A 21,909-nucleotide genomic window follows, 5' to 3' on the forward strand; every position below is an offset into this window, starting at 1 on the left:
CTCACAATATAGTAGTGGATAAGATAGTGGTAGGTAATTTATAAAATTTTAATTACTGGTATATTCATTACACATACCTACATACATATACTGTATATTACATACAAGAAATTTATCTACGTAATAGTACTATTACTGCAAGTGCTGTTAACAACACAGGACTGCAACCTACATTTACCGCATGGGTAATATAAGTAGACACAATGGCTGTTAGTACAATAACTGTGTCTTTATATATACATGCGTCTCTTGTACATATGTGTTGTCTTTCTTTGACTCCAATTGTTTTTTCTTCACTCCGTACCTTCTATGACTTCTATAAAAACTTGTAAATCCAGTAAAACCACTCTCGATGCACGCAGTAGTGATGGAAGCGTACACTTAAAAATACATTTCAAACCACGACCTTGTCCAAACATGCATCGTGAGTGGCTTATAGGTTCTGTACTTATGAGGTTGTTTTCTTATTTGTTACTTTAATCTTAATCTTATGTTTATCTTCTTTTTACCTCATTAAAATAATTTACCCTATTTCTTTCATTCTTCATCTACCTGTCCTTTTCTATGTAGTTTACCTTTTGCACAATATATATATATATATATATATATATATATATATATATATATATATATATATATATATATATACGTATGTATGTATACAGTATATAATGTTTATACATTTATTTATATAGATGTATATATATATATATATATATATATATATATATATATATATATATATATATATATATATATATATATATATATTCCAGCTTTGACTCTCACCTGTAAACGTCAGCGTAGCGATTGACGGTCTTGTTGCTCATTGATCCCAGAAGATCATCGAATTTGTGCGCCCTAGGGAGGCCGCAGAATTCTCTGAACCTGTTATATGAAGGCACTCCGTGTTCTCGGCCTCTCTGCATATTAATGGCTGCCAAATCCATACCCCACTTCTTGTCGGGATCTTGGAAGAGATGGTTGGTTACCTGATAAAAGAGAGAGAGAGAAAAAATGGTTGAATTTAATGGCAATAAACTTGAGGTAAACTCTTCAATTTTTTTCATATTAACAAACCTTATGTAAAATCATGTATTCATATATTGTTTGTAGCTGGTATCTTAAATAAATGGCTTCTTTCATCTTAAGCAAAATAAAGTTCATAAAGCTACCCTAAATTCTGAGAACAGTTTAGCCGAATATACCAATCAATTTATTTTCAAAAGAATTTTCAGAGACCACAAGTTCTCATTTAAACATCGCGTTAGCAGTAAATGAGTTGACATGTAATGCTTCTTGGACTTTTACAAACACATTCTATGGGTCTATGGGCATGCCTATTTTTCAACTTCCAACAGCCTATACTATTTGAAGCAAATTAATTGTTAAGCTCAGATTCTAAGGTAATTACACATAAAGGCTCATGTATCATATGATACTTTTTTTTCAAATATTGTCAGTAATAACAGTTCTGGGGCACAGGATCATAGGTATGCATCCTAAGAATAATATGCATTAAAATAAAATTTCTAGACAGGCAAATACATCCATCATTTAATCATAATGCATTTTATACGTACTGTACACACAAATACAAAGAGACAGAGAAAACAGTCCCAAATATTTAAGGCCTGACTCACCTCCTGTGTGACAGCGTCGTCCATAGCCTGAGCGACCTGGTTGGTTAGACCCATAATATACTGATCGCACCATCCACCCTTGTACAGATCGTAAGGTTGACGCAACATGTGGCTCAGACGCTGAGACCCTGCAAGGAACAGATCAAGAGATGATTCAAGTAACAATAGACAAATACGGACAAGTCAAAAATATCACTGGCTTGCTAACCAAACTTCCATAAATTGCCCTGTACCTGAGGGAATGAGCCAAAAACGAGCGGTGGGCAGTTACTGTATATACCGGTTACAGTGTAATATAAAACTGAGGAAACAAAAAGATAGCAGATAAAAAAAAATTCGTTAAGTGAAAGCAAAGGAGCAAGGACTCTTAAAGTAGCATTACCGAATCACCTGAACCTACGGTTTTACAGTTTTGCCTTGAAGGAAATAAAAGACCTTTGGTACATAATACCGCAATATTGTTGCATCGCAACAGCTACTGATATTCGGCTTCAAAGCATCCAATATATGGATCTGTTTATGAACCTATGATCAAATACCTTCTGTCTGGTGTCTTAGCATACACTTCTTTTATGTGAAAAGGGCATTTCTTGACTTGAAAATGGAAAGACGAGTTGGTGCAATCTTTCAACGGGAAGCTCTACCTCCTTCGTACTCCATGCTACATTAAACTTTTTTATTCTATATCTAGATTGAAAATTACCAATGTATTTGTTGCCAGGGCTCCATCTCTCAACGGTGGAGGGAAGAAGGGAGTGTCCAAATCTGAAGGCGGAAGTAATGAAATTGGCAGACATCGAGACATCGATCTTGGGGTCGTATCCATCGAAGTAACCCTGAAACAAATAGTTTTTAATTAGGCTATTTAGGTTGAAATAAAACATAATGCGCATGTGCATGCATTTAATACGCAGTACTAATCAGCAACATGATTTCAATGTACGTTGCTGCGTGAACTAACCCTCGAATCTCTCATTCATTACATCCCACGAGTCCTGCTCAGAGTTCGGATGACGTCAGAGTTGTTAAAGCTGAATAAAACACTACAGTTATTGTGTTTTTTTTCAGTTACAGTATAGGACAAAATGCTGTACATGTAAGCAAAATGATTACAGCTAATCTTCGAATGTATATATAAAAAAAATCTCACCATGAAAGCTTAACAGACAGACAGCAAGTGAGGAGTGCGGGAAGTACTTACGTGCTTTTCCAAGATGATTCCGTATTTGGTCATCACGTCCTTGCCTAGGATCATGGGCAAGAATTCGTTGTAACTGATGTGCTGGATTTGTGATGCCACGATATGACGACTTTCCTGCAACGGGACGAAACGAACGAGTCAATAAACCAATTTCATTACTGGACTCGACCTCTTTGACCGTAAGCTGCTAAATCATGTCACTCTACTTTTAATAGCTTCGGAAATATTTAAAAAAATGCTTTTAAAGAGGCTTAGTTGATTAAAAGACTTATTAAGGGATCAGCAAAAAGACAACAGAAGGTCTGTTAACCTTAGAGATGTTGGAGCTGCTTGGCAAAAGTCTATACATATGTTCAATAAAGATACATATGAACACTTGAGATACTTTTTTGCACCATGTATATCAGTATCACGGCCAGGATGCCAAACACTTCCGCACGCACGAAAGAGTGAAGAATATCAAACAGATGTCAAAATATAACATGCATGACGTCTTGATTTTCGAAACTTCAGAAATTCAACTTGTTCATATTTAAAAACTGTATTTTAGCACTGAAAGCTAGAGTATGTGAAACACTGTTTAATTAGAAATATTCTGTTTCCTCCAGGATTTTCTATTTTCATTTTCAAATAACAAGAATTTCTGGAGCAAACCATTTGTGGAAACTGATTGCTCTGGAAGGAAACCCTAAGTAACCTTCCCAAGTTGTCCAAACACAAAGGTTTTATTCACTAACTATAGCTTTCCCTCTCTCTGACGATGAGGCTTGATGAGAAGAAGAAGAAGAAGAAGAAGAAGAAGAAGAAGAAGAAGAAGAAGAAGAAGAAGAAGAAGAAGAAGAAGAAGAAAAGAAACCACCTTACCTGGTAAAGTGTTTCGTCGTCCCAGTGAGGGTTAATCCTGTACAATTCGGTAGCAATTCTGTTGTGTTCTCTCATCATCAGGGTGTGGATGACAGCCAAGACCTGAAGGAAAGATATTTATTTTTCGTGAGTTTATCGTCGGTGTCTTAACTTTCCTACTTCAGTAAATGAGATGCACTGGCCACATGTAAACAGTGTGGCGGCAAATAATCATGCAAAAATCAGTACATTGATATTTTAAGATATGCTTAATAATACCCAAGCACACATGGCATAGAAGACGCTCTCTGTCTCTGTCTCTGTCTGTCTGTCTGTCTGTCTCTCTCTCTCTCTCTCTCTCTCTCTCTCTCTCTCTCTCTCTCTCTCTCTCTCTCTATATATATATATATATATATATATATATATATATATATATATATATATATATATATATATATATATATATATATATATATATATATATACAGAATATATATATATATATATATATATATATATAAATATTATACATATATATTATATATATACTTATATAATATATATATATATATATATATATATATATATATATATATATATATATATATATATATATATCTATTAAACATTGATATCCTTACATTTACAGTATACATCTTAGGAGAGTAAGTGACACTAAAAGGCTACAGCTGACCTTTTTGTTGCACACTCAATAGTTTCGTAACCTAAAGATCTTTAAAAACATAAGTCAACTTACTTTTAATTCACGAAGATATGCATGTAGCTAAATCGTAAATGTTCAGCATATTAATAAACTAGGTCGCTCACTGTTCACTAACTTTAACTGTTTTCAAAAATCTTGTCTTATTTCACTACATTCAACTTAAGACTAACCATAAACGTGAAGCCCTATAGTGAACCTAAATAGGGTAATTTGATTATTTAGGAATATCAGGCATAACAGAGAGAGAGAGATAGAGAGAGAGAGAAGAAAATCTCATACACATATATTGCTCATGTTGGAAATGGAAGGCAGTGAGTAAACGAGTGAATAAAGAGAACTAAAAGAGAAAAGTTTGAATCAACACCAATTTTGCTGAAATATGAAAGGATCAAATTATGCTTAAAGTAGTAAGTCTCGACGATATTATTCCCAATTGAGCGTGTACTATCCCTTAAAAAAACCTCACATGGAAGTATTCTCAAAAACGACGTACGTAAAATAATATATAATACCTAAATATTCTTCCCGAGACATCGAACTCGGCTCACAAAGACAGCGACCGGAAAATGAGATGTGTTTATCGATTTAGATTTGAAAACGAGCAGAAAGAGAGACTGTCAGGCGATATCAAAACTGAACCGCTATTCTGGAGACCAAACCGAAAGAAAACACACGAAAACCTGAGCTTACCAGCTGTTCGTTGACACGCCCGTCACCAGCATCGAAGCAGTAGACGTCGTTGTTGGGCCTGATGCAGCCGTCCTCGGGATCCTGGAGCTTCAGCGGGAGGAGATCCTTCATGCCGTATTCGCGGAAGACAGGCAAGGACTGTGGGCGTGGAAGGGCAAAAGGGCGTGAGGGAGTACATCAAAGATAAAGAGGCAACTGGGCGGGGAGTGAAATTGGTTGAGGTTAATTTTAACTGTAGAAGTCTGGTTAAGTCTGTCGACTATATTTGACATTTAAAAACTCGAACTTAGTTACTTTCAGATCTACCCAAAAAACATCCTCAAAGGAAACGAAGCAGACGAACAATCACAATACAAAATGAAACAGTTTTCTAATTATATATTAATAAAGGGACTGTCATGCCCATAACACAGAATCAGTTACTGGCATCGACAAGAACCGATGGCCGATGGGGAAATGCAAATGTAAGAAACTTTTGGCAGTTTGTCGTGCCGCTGAATACTGGATGATGCTAACTGGAGGTAATAAGTGTTTACCGGGAGGAGAATTTCTAAGTCGAATTTCCACCATCCTCAGAGAGTGACTTTAAATAATATCTTCGGTTACATGTGATCACTGTATCAAAGTTCTCTTAGCAAATACCACACTAGACTGTAATTAGTTATATATCATGCCGTTTCTTTACAGTCAACCAGACTGATTAAACGATGGTGAAACGCACCCTGAACTGCCTATCATGCAAAAACATCTCTCTCGTATGTCAAGAGAAAACCGGGTCATCCAAGCCATGCCTGGTTATTAGTTAACGTTTCGCCTCAAAAATAGACTTCTTAAACCATATCTGACATAAAATAAGTCTAATTTAAATATAACCAAACACAGATAACTCACGGGAAACATCTCAGCAAAATAACCAGATACCAATTTTAGCTCTTCGTTAACGCACTTGGCATGTCAAATACAACTGGGAAATATTGTAGGCATCAACTGCTCACCTTCAGGAGACCTCCTCGGCGCAACCGAATCCTGTTGGCTGTATCTTCGTCGCTGCCGTAGACCCAGTTGCCATCCAAGTAGGAAGTCACCAAGTTCACCTGAGAACGAGGTCCTGAAAGATGCGAGGGGTTTAGTGGTTGATATTGTTACTGTTACAGCTAACAGGTCAAGGAAGATGGATGCAAAGACTGAGTCAAAATATCTTGCTAATTATCTCCCAACTAATGACTTAATCTGTGTCGCTCATATATTCTAAAAGGGATGATTCACAGAACTGTGCATTGAGAACATGTCTGAAAATTGAGAGAGAGAGAGAGAGAGAGAGAGAGAGAGAGAGAGAGAGAGAGAGAGAGAGAGAGAAGTTAAGTATACCTTAGTTTTACCAGTTCACTGAGCTTAGGGCTGGCCCGAAGGATTAGACTTATTTTACGTGGCTAAGAACCAATTGGTTACTTAGCAAGAGAGAGAGAGAGAGAGAGAGAGAGAGAGAGAGAGAGAGAGAGAGAGAGAGAGAGAGAGAGAGAGAGAGAGATCAAAATGTACACGTCCTCTTTCTAATCATACAGATGCACTTCAATTTACATAACTCTGGCAAATTCAAAAAAATACTCACCGAGTTTGCATCCGTATTTAAGTCCAGGAAGAGACCTCACGACATTGATGCACTTCTGTCTGAAGAGGGAGTAGAATGGATCCTTGTCGGGAACGGGAATGGGGAAACAGGCGGGATGGCGGTCATTTTCGCAGCATTTTGGTTCCAACTTGGTGATTTGATCTGCAAGTGGGAATAAGAAAGACAGGTTGAAGGTGAGGCGAAATACAATTCAATAGTTGAAACCAATAAATTTTAGGAATTTCAAGGATGAATGGGAAAATATAAAAGAGAGAAAGAGAAGAAATGAGCGTAAACAACCGATAATCTATAAATAAAAACGTAACCTCAATAAAAAAAACTGATAAAGAAAACAAAATTCAAAGTCGTTCTGACCAGAATAGTGCAAAAGTGCCTGTCACTTCCTCTAAAAATAGAACCATTAATTACAGCTTATATGATCTTGGAGCATAAAAAAATTAATGCAATATTTGATTATTTGATTGAAGTAATCATTCTGGTTCGGTTTCTTTAAGCAACGGTTTTTCTCATGAACAGTAATAGCTGGTGGAATAAACTTGAAAAAAAAAAAAACTGAAAAAATTTAAAATGATATTGATGACAATGAATCTCTTAAACAGAAGAGGCATGGCAATGATTACGAAAACAGTCCACAAATAAGAGTAAAAAGATAAGCTCGAACTCAACAGAATATTCTCATTCCTAAGGCAAATAAGGGACAATCCAACGTGGAAAAACCCTTACCCTTTCCTTAATGATCGAATTAGGTAACGAACTGAACGGGGGTTTTACCTTTGGTCTCAGCCGTTAACGTGAAATCGTGATCAATAGCCTGACCCCAAGCTACGGCCATGATGGTGACTGCGTGATCGTGGAGACCTTCGTCCCGATGGAGATGGGCAGAAACGACGCGGGGGGAAGGAAGTGGGTATCCTCCACGGCCAATACGAGGGGCGTCGATACCTGCAGGAGGCCCGGTGGCATATTTGTCAACAGAGAACCTTACCATTATATTTTTTTTATAAAATGCATGCACTTATCGATCTATCTGTCTAAAAATCTATCTATGTATCTATCTATATATCTGTACATACAAATGTTTAGAAAATCTGCACTTGCTTCATATTTATCCTTCAACATAAACAGTTCAGTGATACGTTACAAACAAATTTGGATTCGACTTTACCACTTCCTCATATAAAACTATCAATGAATAAACTGAAATAAAAATGAATGGGTTTAAAAAGAGATTTATCTAGTGACAGAATATAATGCCAAAGGTACTTTCATTTACCTTTCTTCATCAAACTGTTTCTGTCTAGATAATGATGTTAAAAATGCCACTAGTCTGACGAACACCTACCTGGTCTGATAATAAATTTGCAAGTCTAGTTGTAAGGAATGAATTATACCAACTGAATGATGAATGCTCGAAATTGGAGCATAACATCTGAAGACTATAAATTTTCAAGGAAATCGTAAATATTAACTTAGGTTATAAATAAAAAAAAAAAAATAAATTAAGCCAAATACTTTTGTATTAAAGTATGGGAGAGAAAAGGCCGACTGAAAGGAGAATCCATGGACAGCAGGTACCAAAAAAAAAAAAAAAAAAAAAGTTCGTAAACGAAAATGAGACTCACCGTCAGAATAGTCAGGAGGGAGGCGCCTCTTGAAAACGGTGTTCTTGGATCCCCAGACAGGGTTGTCGAGATTGTTGCAGCGTCCGTTGTATGACCGGTACCTGACGAAGGAAATGTATCATCAGCATGATTATGTAAATGTTAGTTGAGTGTGAGCTAGTGTGAACGGGCTTTGTATATATATATTGTTGCATTCAATTTCTTTTTATAATTTACTCTTACAAACTGATTCTGCGAATTAAAACAAGAATACGCCTCAGATGAGATTACTGCATTCTGCCAGTTATACGCCATTTAAAAGAGCTCTTTTATTCATTACTCATTTTTTTACAAAATTCTGCCATACTCTATATATCAAGTGTATTCATTTGATTCGTACCAATGCTAAACTAGCTAATCGTTGTATCTTATTGAACACGACCTTTTTCAAATCCTTTTTTTTTTTTTTTAGAGGAGGACAGTGGCTCAAGTGATTTCTGACTAATACAGTAGCCGCATTATATCCATCTCATGTGTCATATGGAGTGTCTGATAAAAGAGGGAACAGAGAGTGTCCCATAAAAGAGTCACTGAAAAATCATTCTCATTAATTACTCCTGGAATGAAAGTTCCCCAATTTGAACACTTAGGCATTCAAAGGACATTCGAGTAGGGCTGTTGAAATGACGTCATCATGTTCAGTCTATTCATAAAAATGACTGGAAGGAAGTTTGCAACTGACAGGCGTTATTCTACTGTGTGCTGCTTAGTTACAATCAATATTTATTCGAAGCAAGTTGCGAGAAACATTAAATAAAAACATTGTGGGAATTCCGTACCTGCTGAAGATAAAGCAACGTTCGACAAAATATCAAATAATTGTCTTTAAAAGATTTTATCATATAAATGATAGCCATGTTCAGTAACCCCGACGACAAGAAAAATTCGTGAGAAAAATAAGTAAGTGTTTGCAGAATTTTCAAACGCCGTTTATATACACTATATATTTTCTTTTAGGAATACAGTAGCACACACGAACCATCCGACGCTGGTTCTCTTATCTCTTTGCAAACAAATAAATCGCGCTGACTCATCAACGACAGAGTGATGAATAAATGAATACGAAATGAATGTCAAAGGTCAGGCGCACAAGGTCCTCCGTGGCTATGGGAAGTGAACAAAAAACCGGGGGAAGCAAAGTACAACTAAATGATCATTTGTACACGAACAGATTCGGCTACAATCTTCAGATAATGATCATTAGAAGCCGGATAATTGCCGAAAAGAATATTACACAAGACGAAATGACGTAACTAGTGTTTTTCTAAATCTCCCAAAATTAATTTGATTTTCGGCTCTTCCTTAAGAAAGTGTTGAAGAATTGGAGATTCACTGTCAAGGTAAAATATATATCCATAATTTTTTTTGGCAGCTCAACGGTCATTAACATCCTGGTAGTTTTAATTTTTTTAAATTTGTCAATTCTTCTGACAAGTTTCGAAGAAGATTTTTTCTGCTGGTATTTTATAAAATACTTTTGCGGGTATTTCATGGAGTATTTTTACATTATTGATTTAAAATTGCAAAAGCAATACAAGTATTACAATAAAAACAATAAACTGCTGAAAATACACATTTTGGAAACCGCATTATAATTCCTAACACCGCAGGTTTTAAACCTCGACACCGAGGATACATGTGAATGTAAACATCGAATGTCAACAGGACACCACCACTAAGTCACCTGAAAGCGTTACAAACACTGTGGTCTCCGCCACAGTTGGCAGCAGTTCAGAAAAACCTGTAACCTCGAACGTCATCAGCTACACGACAAGGAAAAATATGTTGTCTTTTTCCAAAACTTTGTTCACCTGTTAGAGGTAAGTGACAGTGAATGCGTTCATATTTGTGATTTCCAACTGAAGATGTGGTGATGGAACCAACCTATTTTCACCTTGTAAATGGATCTAAAAGCAAAGGACCTCAAAGCAGCGATGTAAGGCAATCTAATAAGATAAACAAACTTAGATTGCTCATAGTTTTTAAGCTTTCAATAGCAACGAGGTAAATCCCGTATAAAGCCAAACTATGCCTACATTCATTATGGTAAGTATTTTTCCTCTCTAATGCAAAGCTGCCCCGAAAAGAGGCTCCAGTTTTTCATCAGAAGAGCAAAAAAAAAACCAATTGCCTTCGCTATGCTGTAACTAGCTGCATAAGGTCAGACGTTGATTACAACGCATTATATCAGCATGAACAATTGTGTTACTTTGGAAATAATCAATGTGTCAATATATTATTCCAACTCCAATGCCTTATTTAAACTAACATGATCTATTCAACTCGCACTTGCATCTTCTTTATTTTCGAGACCATCCTCCAGTCATTACCTTCCTCACGTCATCTCTATCAAGTCTATGTACAAAAATTAAATCACTTAAAAGGTTCATCCTCGACAGCAAAGTTGTAATAAAAAATGGACGCGCCAAAGACGGTAAAGTGATGAGGCATTTATTCAAATAAATGAGACAGAGAGAAAGAAAAAACGGTGTCTCGATCAACTTGAACCAGAATTACTTTCACTGCCTAGTTAAGAGGGGCATGAGTCTGCATACAAGACTCCTACAGCAAAAAAATAAATCACTTGTATCTCAGAAGAGCTAATATTGTTTGTTCTGCCAAAAGATGGGAAAATCAAGCAAGCATGTCAGTATCCAAACAGATTACCACTAAACTAAGAGCACGTAATTTCTTCAAACAGTAATTTATATCAAATTTATCTCTCTCTCTCTCTCTCTCTCTCTCTCTCTCTCTCTCTCTCTCTCTCTCTCTCTCTCTCTCTCTCTCTCTCTCTTACTTGGATATCTCGCATGTGTATGGCGGGAAGAAATCAGGGCAAACGGCGCCGACTATGGTTTTGAAGGAGTCCACAAGTGGTAGGCCGTTGATCAAAACATCCTTCGGTAAGTTGTATCTGCAAGAGAAAACAAGTGAAATGAAATTAAGAAATGCCCCAAAAGACAATTACCTGCAAAACATATGGAAAATCGAACGTCACATTTTACACGGAGATCTATTCTCACGGCGTGTAAGTGTTGGAGAGTTTATACTATAGGTTTTGACAGCACTGGCTGTAAATGCTATCCTACATTGGGCCAAGAGATCTGTATTGTTCATTTAAAAAATCTCCATATGCATCCATGCCATTAACAACAGACCACAACATGCCAAAGTATTACAGCTTGGCAACAGGTGCATGTCAACTGTTACTCATGACCTCGGCGAGCGAAATCCATACCACTGCATATTTCATGCAATCGAAGCAACGCACAAAAGTAACCCTCAGCATTTCAGAACTGGTAATTCGATCTAATGCAATGGGTAACTTGATGCAGCATAAAAGTATTACCTTTAAGAGCAGGGACCTACTTACACTCTGTGCAATGTGGCGGGCAAAATAAACCTCTATATTTGTTGAACTGTAAGGATAAAAAATAAAACGTAAAAGACACCGAATCTCGGTTCCACTTCATACAAATCGATAATGACTGAGAGTAACATTGCTTGCACTTTCAACCAACACCCAACAAACAGAAAAAAAAAGACGAGGAAAAAACGCCGCGGTCAGCTGATTATAATTTTACGTCATACGACTTTCCCTTCTTCGACTCGGCAGTGTTGCCAACTCATTCTGCCGAAAGTGGAACGTCCAGGGTCACTGGATTTATTTTCCTTTCTGCTTTTCCTCTTCCCTTTTGTTGACATTCTTCCTCTTATCTTCAACTCTTGACATTTCTGTGCGCTGGGAATTCTTTACAGAAGCCAGTTTCATGCGCGAGTGCATTCGCGAAATGAAGTGGGTTGCGGAAACTCCCAAGAGCCGTAAAGGAAAAAAGGAAGATTAGAAAAATAAGAAGACCACCATTCCCACGGGGGACATGTGACCTTCAACCTTTCGCTTTTTTTCTAGGCTCATTCCTGAGTAGCGTCGTGTATCGACGTCATCGAGATTAATGAAACATTATTATTCCTGTGGTTTCAAAATGTCTACTCAATACCAAATGGTACCCAGTGCAACTCAGATAAACGACACAACACAACGTTGTTCGGAGAATTAACTTCAAAATAATTCCGAGTTGTCCAGCTTTCACTTTATCAAAAACGTCTATTCCTTCATTCGATGCAACAACGGCCAGCATATAAATGCAACATTAAATTAAGATCTATTTTGATAACTCAGTCATGCAAGCAATATTAGTAAACACGAAGAAGCTGAGGAGAAATTGAAGCAACTTGCGAGCGACAGAGAAGAAATGATTCAAAGAATCTCGACTGATTCATGGTTTAAGGCAAAGCAAACCTGACTTAATACGACCCAGTTTCACTCCGAAACTTGTCTGGTATTTTCAGTTGTGGTCAAGGGAAATTTCTGACATAGAAAAAAAAAAGATAAATTACAAATTTTTCAGGTTAAAGATATAATTCGAGATGTTTAATACAATTACTTTACTGATTCAGTTAGGTGGAGAACATGTTTTAAAGGGAGTCCACCTTGAAAAGTCAGAAAAAAGTGGCACAGTACGCGAATCAGACCATCCCCATTAGCAGGGGAAATGGAAAATGTGGAAACTTTCATTTTGCACCTCACTGTTAATTCCGAAACTGAAATAACAAAACCAGATCACCTCTCTCTTGCTGTATTTAAATTTTCATCATAAATGTATACATCATGATTGTACATTTCCACACAGGTATCAACGAACTCCCCCATTGAGGAAAGAAGCTTGAAAATTGATTACTCTCATTTGTAAACATTCTTCCCAACATAAAAACAAAATACAAAAATCACATCATATAGGAATCACCCACGTCACTATACCCTATCCTACCCCACGCATCCAGACAACCAGTCACTTGGAAGAAGGTCCCTCACCAGACCTCAAGAATGAAGTCAGCCCCAAATAGTAACGCAGGAATTCTTTACAAATGAACTTCTGAATGAACTGCTTTCGTCATTCCATTCAATCGGGTCGTGCGCTTCCGCAAGAGCGAAGAAAAATCATTCGCAAAGACTGGTTTACTCTTTCTGCGATGCTGCAGAAGGAAGTTAACGACGGAGGGCGCGGGGACTGCAACTACTTTCCTTGTCATGAGAATATGCAAAATTGGGAGTTCTCACATTCTGGGGCAAGCTTCATATAACTGATGCATGGATTTGGACACACACGCACATTGAATATTTTTACTTAACGTCAAAGACATGTGATCCTTATCTTAATTGCATAACAAAAATCAAGAAATGTTAAATGTACATCCTAGAAAATGTCAGCTGAAAACAGAAAATTATATGACAGTCATATTTCAGCTACAACCTTTCTTTAATTAATTAGGCAAATGGTCAAATATCAGCTACAGAAAATGAGTCTTTTTATCTCTGACATTCAAGTTCTTGAGGGACTGATATCCTTAAAGAGCCGCAAAACCAAATAAGTGACTAACCCTCATCCAGATACCCTGAGGAATAAATGAAATAAATAAGCAACTGAAGACAGGTCAAAACAGAGACACCTACTCCTGGGCAAGGTTTCGAGTTGTTTCCAAGAGGACAACGGCCAGAGTTGACTGTTCTTCTGGGTCAGGATTTTTCCCAGGTCTCGGAAGGCCGAGTTTGTCCCTCGCTGCCTTGAAGGCCGCATTCACGCTCTGGAAGCTAATACAAGTGTAGCCCTCGACCGCATGATTCCTGGAAGAAGAAGAAGAAGGTTACACGCACATTACATTTTAAGGTTACACTCTACAGTGACTACAGACTGACTCCTGGAAGAAGAATAAGGTTATAGGTACATTAAACTACAGAGTAATAAATCTGCATTGACTACAGAGGCGAAACTTTCCTTCGCCCGTTAGGCCAGACCTTCATCCGTCATCCGATTTCGTTTTTCCGCTTTAACCTATTTCTTTTACATTCCATTCTCCAAAACCACAAGACGTATTTTAGTCTATAACAGCAATTTTATTTATAATGAACATGGAGGCACATTAAACTAACTACAAAGTCATAATCTCCAGTGACTACGGAGGCGAAACTTTCCTTCGCCCGTTAGGCCAGACCTTCATCCGTCATCCGATTTCGTTTTTTCGCTTTAACCTATTTCTTTTACATTCCATTCTCCAAAACCACAAGACATATTTCAGTCTATCACAGTATTTTTACTTATAATGAACATGGAGGTACTGTCACAATCCCATCCTGATATCGAAAATTTTATTCAGCCATTCAATCAGCAAGGTTCATCCTTTCACCACAGATGAGCCTTCTATTAAGGGTATAGGATCTAAAATCATTCCATAAAGAGTATATATTGTTAAAATTATCGTTAACTATATTACTTGATCTGAAAGAACGACAGGTTCGTATTTCACCTTCAATGCCGGATTTGAGCTAAGCATATTTTAGACACAAAACTCAAGTTGCCATTTTTAATTTTCATTACGCCGAACCTTTTTAACACCACCTCCTCTCTCACATAAAATACGGGGCTTGCAAGGAACGAGGTACTACCATATATTCACTCAAGTCAACATCACACCGTAAAAAACTATGAAAAAGAACTAATATTTAATGGAGACTAGATACTACAAAAAATCCAGTGTATAGCTTATTTTAATAATTTATTTTATTCAATTAGATTTATTTTCTCTCTAGACACCTGATTCAGTTTTTCGTTCCCCATAATAAAAGCCAGGTAAACACATATGAGTCAAAGGGACCTTCCTCCACGTCTATTTTTTGAGAATGACCTGGCAGAAATCAAGGAACCATTTCCAAACGTGATTCCAGACCTCATAAATCTTTCCTCAGAAAATGTGAATGGGGTAATTTTGAATTTAGTAACCGTTCAATGTAAGATTTACTGATGATTTATTGCACGTGGGTACGGAAAGCGCGCGGGCACGAATTCCGCACAAAAAGAGGCACCATATTTTGTCATCTCTCTTCATTTCATTCCTAGTTGAGATTCCAGGGTGGGTGAGGAAGATTTCTGTGTCTACAACATACCTAGCGGCTACTATCAGAAGCACCATGATGCTATGTTCTAATATGGTTACTAAGAAATCTCATCTTAGAACGTCATGAAACCGAAGCTCTCCCAGGTGAATTCTTTGCGTAAACAAACTTAGAAACTTTCGCGTAAATGCCAATAGTAAATATATAGGCAGTGCTATTAACTACGCCATTGTTTAAAGTCATGCTTGTATACCTCATGATAGCTCCAATCACTAGCACTTACACATTCAAAAACAGTCAAAGGACGTTGCCAATAGCGTTACATCAGTTTCCAAAGAAATTGCCTTTACGTGTCCAATGACAGATTTTGTCGCGTCATTGTCTTGCCTAAATGACGCATTGTTTGAAAATAACGAGATCCATACGAATATTATACATTAAATCGAAAGTAATCTCAACTTTGATTATATTTTCCTTATCTACGAACGTAGAATATGAAGAGAAGGATTGCGCAGAAACATACATAATGATAGATGTCCAAGAACTAAAAAAAAAAAAAATTAATTTTAGCATTCGAGTGGTATATCCACATGAAAAACGAATGAATAAGACTAAATTTACTTTAATAAATCACACAAGGACTAAGAGAAATATACATAAAAATGACAATAATGGACAAAAAAATAAAAATAAAAAAAAAGGAGGATCGGGGTAACCAAGAGAGAGAGAAAGCGAACTCACTGGATCCCGTTGAATACACCGAAGGCGTGATCTCTGGAGGACGATTTGCCGGGTCCTGGGATTAAAAGGGCACAATGGCTGTTGTCAGATCGCGGTCCCGCTGAGCTAAAGCTGCGGCCGCCGCCGGGGCGGAACCTGAAAGGAAAATAGAAGCAATAAAAGGAAACTTGAAAGACAGAAAAACCTGAAAACATAATAGAAGCGATAAAAGGAAACTTGAAAGACAGAAAACCTGAAAACATAATAGAAGCGATAAAAGGAAACTTGCACGACAGAAGAACGGGTTAACTCAAAGTTGAAAAATAAAATCATCATTAAGAATTAACACATTTGTCTAGGGAAATGACAGTAGAAATGGAACATGGGAAAAGTGAAATCTCTTACAAGTAAAATTCCATTCATGAACACTGGTAGATCTAGACGATAAGAGAGCAGTCACCCCACCTTTTTTTTTTTCCCCCTTATGAAACACGACATTTTTCCTTTTGACATTCAGTGAAATATTACATGTCAGACATTTATGTCAGTTGATGAAGTGGGAACGGAATGGGATTTTCTACTGGGTGTGTAAGAGCGTTATCTTTTATCCAGTATGCTGAGGAATACTTAGTATTGTTCAACGGCTATATAGTGTCAAGAGTCATTCCATTTACTGGTCATACATAAAATCCTCTTTTATTTTTGTCAAACAAGATTTTTGCCACCTTACAGACTTGACACGAAGTTAAAGTTGTTTATATCTTACGACGTTTTCGTCTTCTTACGCTGGAGTCCGAAGGCTGAGCTCAGGTGATTTTTTTTTTTCCACGAGACAGGATTTTTACTTTTGAATTATCTTAGATTAAGGTCGAGTTAATCACTCGTAGCAAGGGTTATCGATCCTAACTGAAGATGCAGTTAAAAATTACGTGGGACATTTGATTAAACTCATATCCAATTCTGTTCGTTTTAAGCAGTTACTTGCATGTAAAATCCTTTGTTTTATTATCTTATTTTACTAAATTCGAGCTCTTGGAAGCCGACTGTTTAAACTACACATTACTTAGACGCAATTACCCACAATACTGCAGTAGTTCAGAATGTTAGTCACCGAAATAATGTCTTATTAAAACAATTTATATTTCTTTAATAAAACAATTCCGGAAATAAGAATCCCGCATGATACAAGCGACGTTCATGTTGTCTCATTTCAAAAGCAAAACCAAAGTATCGTAAAAACATAAAAACTCATTTGAATTCATGCTACAAAATTGCGGACACACAAAACTTATAGTACGTCTCGTGAATTCAAACAATATGATTATATTTGAGTTGAAAACTTACAACTCCACAAACTGATTTGACCACTGAATTATATATGACAAAGCCACTTGGGACCTCACTTGCCACTGCCATCAGATTTCTGCGTGAAGAAGAATTACAGACTCACAAGTGAATTCAGGCATGTGATAAAAGCATTCGGTGTCTCACAAATCATCGGAGACATGAATTTAGGCAACAGAATTACTTTTCATTGAAATGTCCTTACACCTTACATTCATTTAGCGAATAGAATTGCATACGTTAAAAAATAAAGAATTTTAACGCAAGTAATTGTTTAAAACGAGTTTAATCTTCAGTTTCATGTAACGTTAACTTCATATTCAGTTAGATATATATATATATATATATATATATATATATATATATATATATATATATATATATATATATATATATAGAGAGAGAGAGAGAGAGAGAGAGAGAGAGAGAGAGAGAGAGAGAGAGAGAGAGAGAGAGAGAATGCGTGTGCTTGTAGGCGAATTTGACTTAGGCATCTCAAGGTAAGATGTTATGTATTTCAAGATATAACGGTCCATATTCAGGTTTCCAAGAAGGCAACATTCTTCATTTTTTCAGCTCTCTTCTTCATACTCTGCTTACGGAAATTATTTTCCACGTATGAACTCTACTTAAAACTTAATTGATCGAGAAACAAACAAACAAACAAGACAATAGATATAAACCTAAGTCTAACTTGCAATAAGGATATGCATAAATGTGCAGATCAGTTAAAACAATCGTGAAAACTTCACACGTTTCAACTGAGACAGTTGAAACATCACAACGTCTAGAAAATCATCAGTAATTTTGTTAGGAACAACTTTGATTGTTATGAAAAAAATGTTTCCTATGGACAAAAAAATGATTGATTAACATAACACTTTTGTCATGGACAAAAACGACTGATTTAAAAACAAGAAAAACGATAATATCCCCATTTTTACGATGCATTCTGTCGCTAATCAAACTAGCTGTGAAATCCAATTTCGTCTCGCGTAACCAAATGCCAACCTAACGCTCCCCTATGCTACTCGACAGAAGTCGTGAGGTCTATGATAAATCTAGGAACCTGTGCGGAGGGCAAAAACGAAAGAAGAGGCGGCAAGTGGCTTGCCTTGAACGCGAGGAAGTCGCCGGAGAAGCTCTGTGCTTGTTCTAGCCAGGGTGAACGAGAACTGTTTAGAGGAGAGGGGCTTAGGGAAGAGGATCTCGGGTGCCTCTCGTGGTTGCCGATGTCATGGCACCATCGGGGCTTAGCCGGGATGCCACCTCTCCCGTCCCCGATCGATAAAAAAAGGATGGAGTCGGACTGAGCCAGAAAGAGAAGAAGATGAAGGTAGGAAAAAGAGGTAAAAAGCACAAGATAACCAGACTGCCTTGGCGAAGGAAACGGTTTCGTTTCAGTCTGGTTTTGACGCAAGACATGTGAATGGTTTCTGCGGAGGGATGGGGATGTTTCTTCTGCGATCCGTCTCACAGTTTCGCCTCGGGGGAAACTTTGCTGTAGGAGCGCTTCCTGTTTAAATCAGGTGTTGTATAGAATGATGGTGACTCGACAAGGTCGCGTTCATGTCTTGTATCTTCCCGGATGGAATGCTTGGTTTTCGAGAGGCTAGAAATATATATATATATATATATATATATATATATATATATATATATATATATATATATATATATATATGTATACATATGTATATACACACACGCCTGATCTATTCGTGAGTGGCATCCACTGAACGCCAAAACGTCGGTTCATAATCTCAGTGGCCTTCTGTAGGGGCCAGATGTATGGGCTAATACGCTCATCCACCATTTCCAAAGGAACCCTTCCTTACATGAATAAGACTGAAAGTTAACAGTGTATGTGTGTATGTGTATGTATGTATGTATGTATGGGTATATATTAATATATATGTATATAAATATATATATATATATGTATGTATGTATGTATATAAATATATATATTTATATATGTATATAAATATATAAATATATATATATATATATATATATATATATATATATATATATATATATATATATTTACATACATACATAAACTATAAGACCCATGTTCGAATACGGGAGAGGACGAACGGATGTGAGCAATCGGTAAAAATCCATTATGGCTCTGTTGATATAAACAGTTATCAGTTGACCAGGTGGTCAGTCGACTGGACTGGTTACAACCAGTTTGGAAAAGGGCATGGGGCTACCAACCTCATCCCAAAGGACATGCTGACAGCCGGAAGGCTTGTATCTGGAGCCATTCCTTCGAAGGGGAAGAGCCAGATGGTGAAATTGTATAGACAGGGAGAGAGTGAGTGAGCTACGGTCTTTCAAAGCTGCATCAAATTCTCTCTCTCTCTCTCTCTCTCTCTCTCTCTCTCTCTCTCTCTCTCTCTCTCTCTCTCTCTCTCTCTCCGCTGTACTTGAATTATTTATTTATGGTTAACTTTAAAGTTTTTATTTTTTTCTCGGATTAATGGTTCCATTCCTTAGTAATAATCCGTGAATCGACAGTGAAAAAATACTTATTTAAAAAATATAAGAAATTTTCTCAAATTACTGATATTTCCAGTATAATCTTCAGAGTCGTGCCAAACGTTTGTACAGCGTAATTTATCATAATGATTACACTTTGGTCATTACATCATCAAAGGAGATTCGCACTATCCAAAACCTAAAGATGAGATCGGATTTCCCAAGGCGTTTGCCTTGAAACCGACAGGAGAGAGAGAGAGAGAGAGAGAGAGAGAGAGAGAGAGAGAGAGAGAGAGAGAGAGAGAGAGAGAGAGAGAGAGAGATAACAAACGGTGCTTGAAAACTTACCCTGCATGAATCGGCGGAGGAAATCCAGTATGGAAGGCATCCGGTTTGACCGTTATCGCCGTTAACGCGACTAATAGTAACCTGAAAGAAAAAATAAAGTTATAATAATAATAATAATAATAATAATAATAATAATAATAATAATAATAATAATAATAATAATAATCTGCACAGAGCGCTCACCACAAGCACGTCGGGCCCACCCTTGGTAAATTCAGTAAATGACCGGATTTCAACATTTGTTCATCACAAATTTCTTAATGGAATTCTTGAGGACTTTCTTTATCAGAGACGTTGCTTTGACAGTGTCAATTTTCATAATTAGTAGTCACTGAAACTTTGTCAGGATATAAAGATTTAGGAAATATGAATAAAAATAAGTACAAAGGGTGTCTACACCAACCAATTAATTTATATAAGGAAATGGAAGACTGTTACCAAAAAAATTAAAAATAAATAAGTTAATCTTTCCAAAAGCAAATAAATATTATATAATACGAAAAAAACATTGATAAAAAAGGTTACCCACTGTCAGTAAACAAGCATTGTACAAAATATTACCCAGGGTCATGCCATGATTCATAACCTCGAAAAACCTCAAACAAGGCGTTATCTGTATCCCACCATTTTCAAAAACCTACAATACAAGAGACTAATTCAATTGTTCGAAATGGAAAGACGTGATTCTGAAATAAAGAGAGTTCATATATAAAATTATTTTTTTTTAAGTTCGCAATTTAAAAATTACTCAAGAAGGCGGTTATTCAATACATAATCAAAAAACTAAAAAACCATTTTGTTACAGTCGGAAAGTTGTTATTAATCCAAATGAGAGATTATCATACCTTAACAATAAAAAAGCCATACACACGTATTTCACTAGTCACACAGACTTGGATACTCTCTCTCTCTCTCTCTCTCTCTCTCTCTCTCTCTCTCTCTCTCTCTCTCTCCATAATTTCCCATCTCTGCGAATTTCAAATTGTTTCATATTGCAACAAACATCCAAGAGCAATTTCAACATAATCAATAAGTATCCCAAGATCATTGCCCGGGACTGAAACTGCACAAATAAACGACTGCACTTATCATTTTCCAATTCGTTTTGCTCTGAGCGCTGGCACTGCAAGCAACTTCGCTGTGTGACGTATCACGCTCATCCTTCACCCGAGAGGCAATGATCGTATCAAGCGGCAGGTGATTCGATGACGCAGTTGACATGAATCCGAAACAGATTTGGATCGGAGGACGCAGAAACAGTTACGGAAAAAAAAGTGAAAGTGGAACACTGCGCTCATACGAATAGATTCCGCCCAATTTGGATGGTGGCGATGTTGCAAAATTATAAACATATATGCTTTTGTGGAGCAAGTCATAGAATTACGTACACAGAAGACGGTTGTTTTCAGAGCGACTGCGATTTGCAAGTGGGAGCTGCGAGTTCGGGGCTGAGCGCGTGCAACAAAGAATAAGATGATTCATTACGCGCGCGCGCACACACACACACACACACACACACACACACACACATATATATATATATACACACATATATATATATATATATATATATATATATATATATATATATATATATATATATGTATGTATGTGTGTATGCATGTGCGTGTGCAAAAAGAGAGCTTATGTGATGGACAAGAGTGAA

General features: G+C 36.9%; 1 protein-coding gene across 2 annotated transcripts in view; it reads right to left on the reverse strand.

Moving 5' to 3' along the window:
* LOC136828877 (peroxidase-like) overlaps positions 1-21,909 on the reverse strand; it is a 152,579-nt gene that overhangs the window by 2,946 nt on the left and 127,724 nt on the right. For both annotated transcript variants that reach the window (XM_067087169.1, XM_067087168.1), the window contains exons 2-15: positions 20,244-20,324; positions 16,083-16,217; positions 13,905-14,075; positions 11,190-11,306; positions 8,354-8,454; positions 7,503-7,673; positions 6,711-6,872; positions 6,097-6,209; positions 5,102-5,239; positions 3,709-3,810; positions 2,845-2,958; positions 2,347-2,479; positions 1,644-1,771; positions 790-992 (exon numbers count right to left, since the gene is read on the reverse strand). In XM_067087169.1, coding sequence (XP_066943270.1) covers positions 790-992; positions 1,644-1,771; positions 2,347-2,479; positions 2,845-2,958; positions 3,709-3,810; positions 5,102-5,239; positions 6,097-6,209; positions 6,711-6,872; positions 7,503-7,673; positions 8,354-8,454; positions 11,190-11,306; positions 13,905-14,075; positions 16,083-16,217; positions 20,244-20,324 — 1,869 coding nt within the window. The remainder of the gene's footprint in view (positions 1-789; positions 993-1,643; positions 1,772-2,346; positions 2,480-2,844; positions 2,959-3,708; positions 3,811-5,101; positions 5,240-6,096; positions 6,210-6,710; positions 6,873-7,502; positions 7,674-8,353; positions 8,455-11,189; positions 11,307-13,904; positions 14,076-16,082; positions 16,218-20,243; positions 20,325-21,909) is intronic.

The sequence above is a fragment of the Macrobrachium rosenbergii genome, chromosome 43 (genome assembly GCF_040412425.1).
Source record: "Macrobrachium rosenbergii isolate ZJJX-2024 chromosome 43, ASM4041242v1, whole genome shotgun sequence".
NCBI lineage: Eukaryota > Metazoa > Arthropoda > Malacostraca > Decapoda > Palaemonidae > Macrobrachium > Macrobrachium rosenbergii.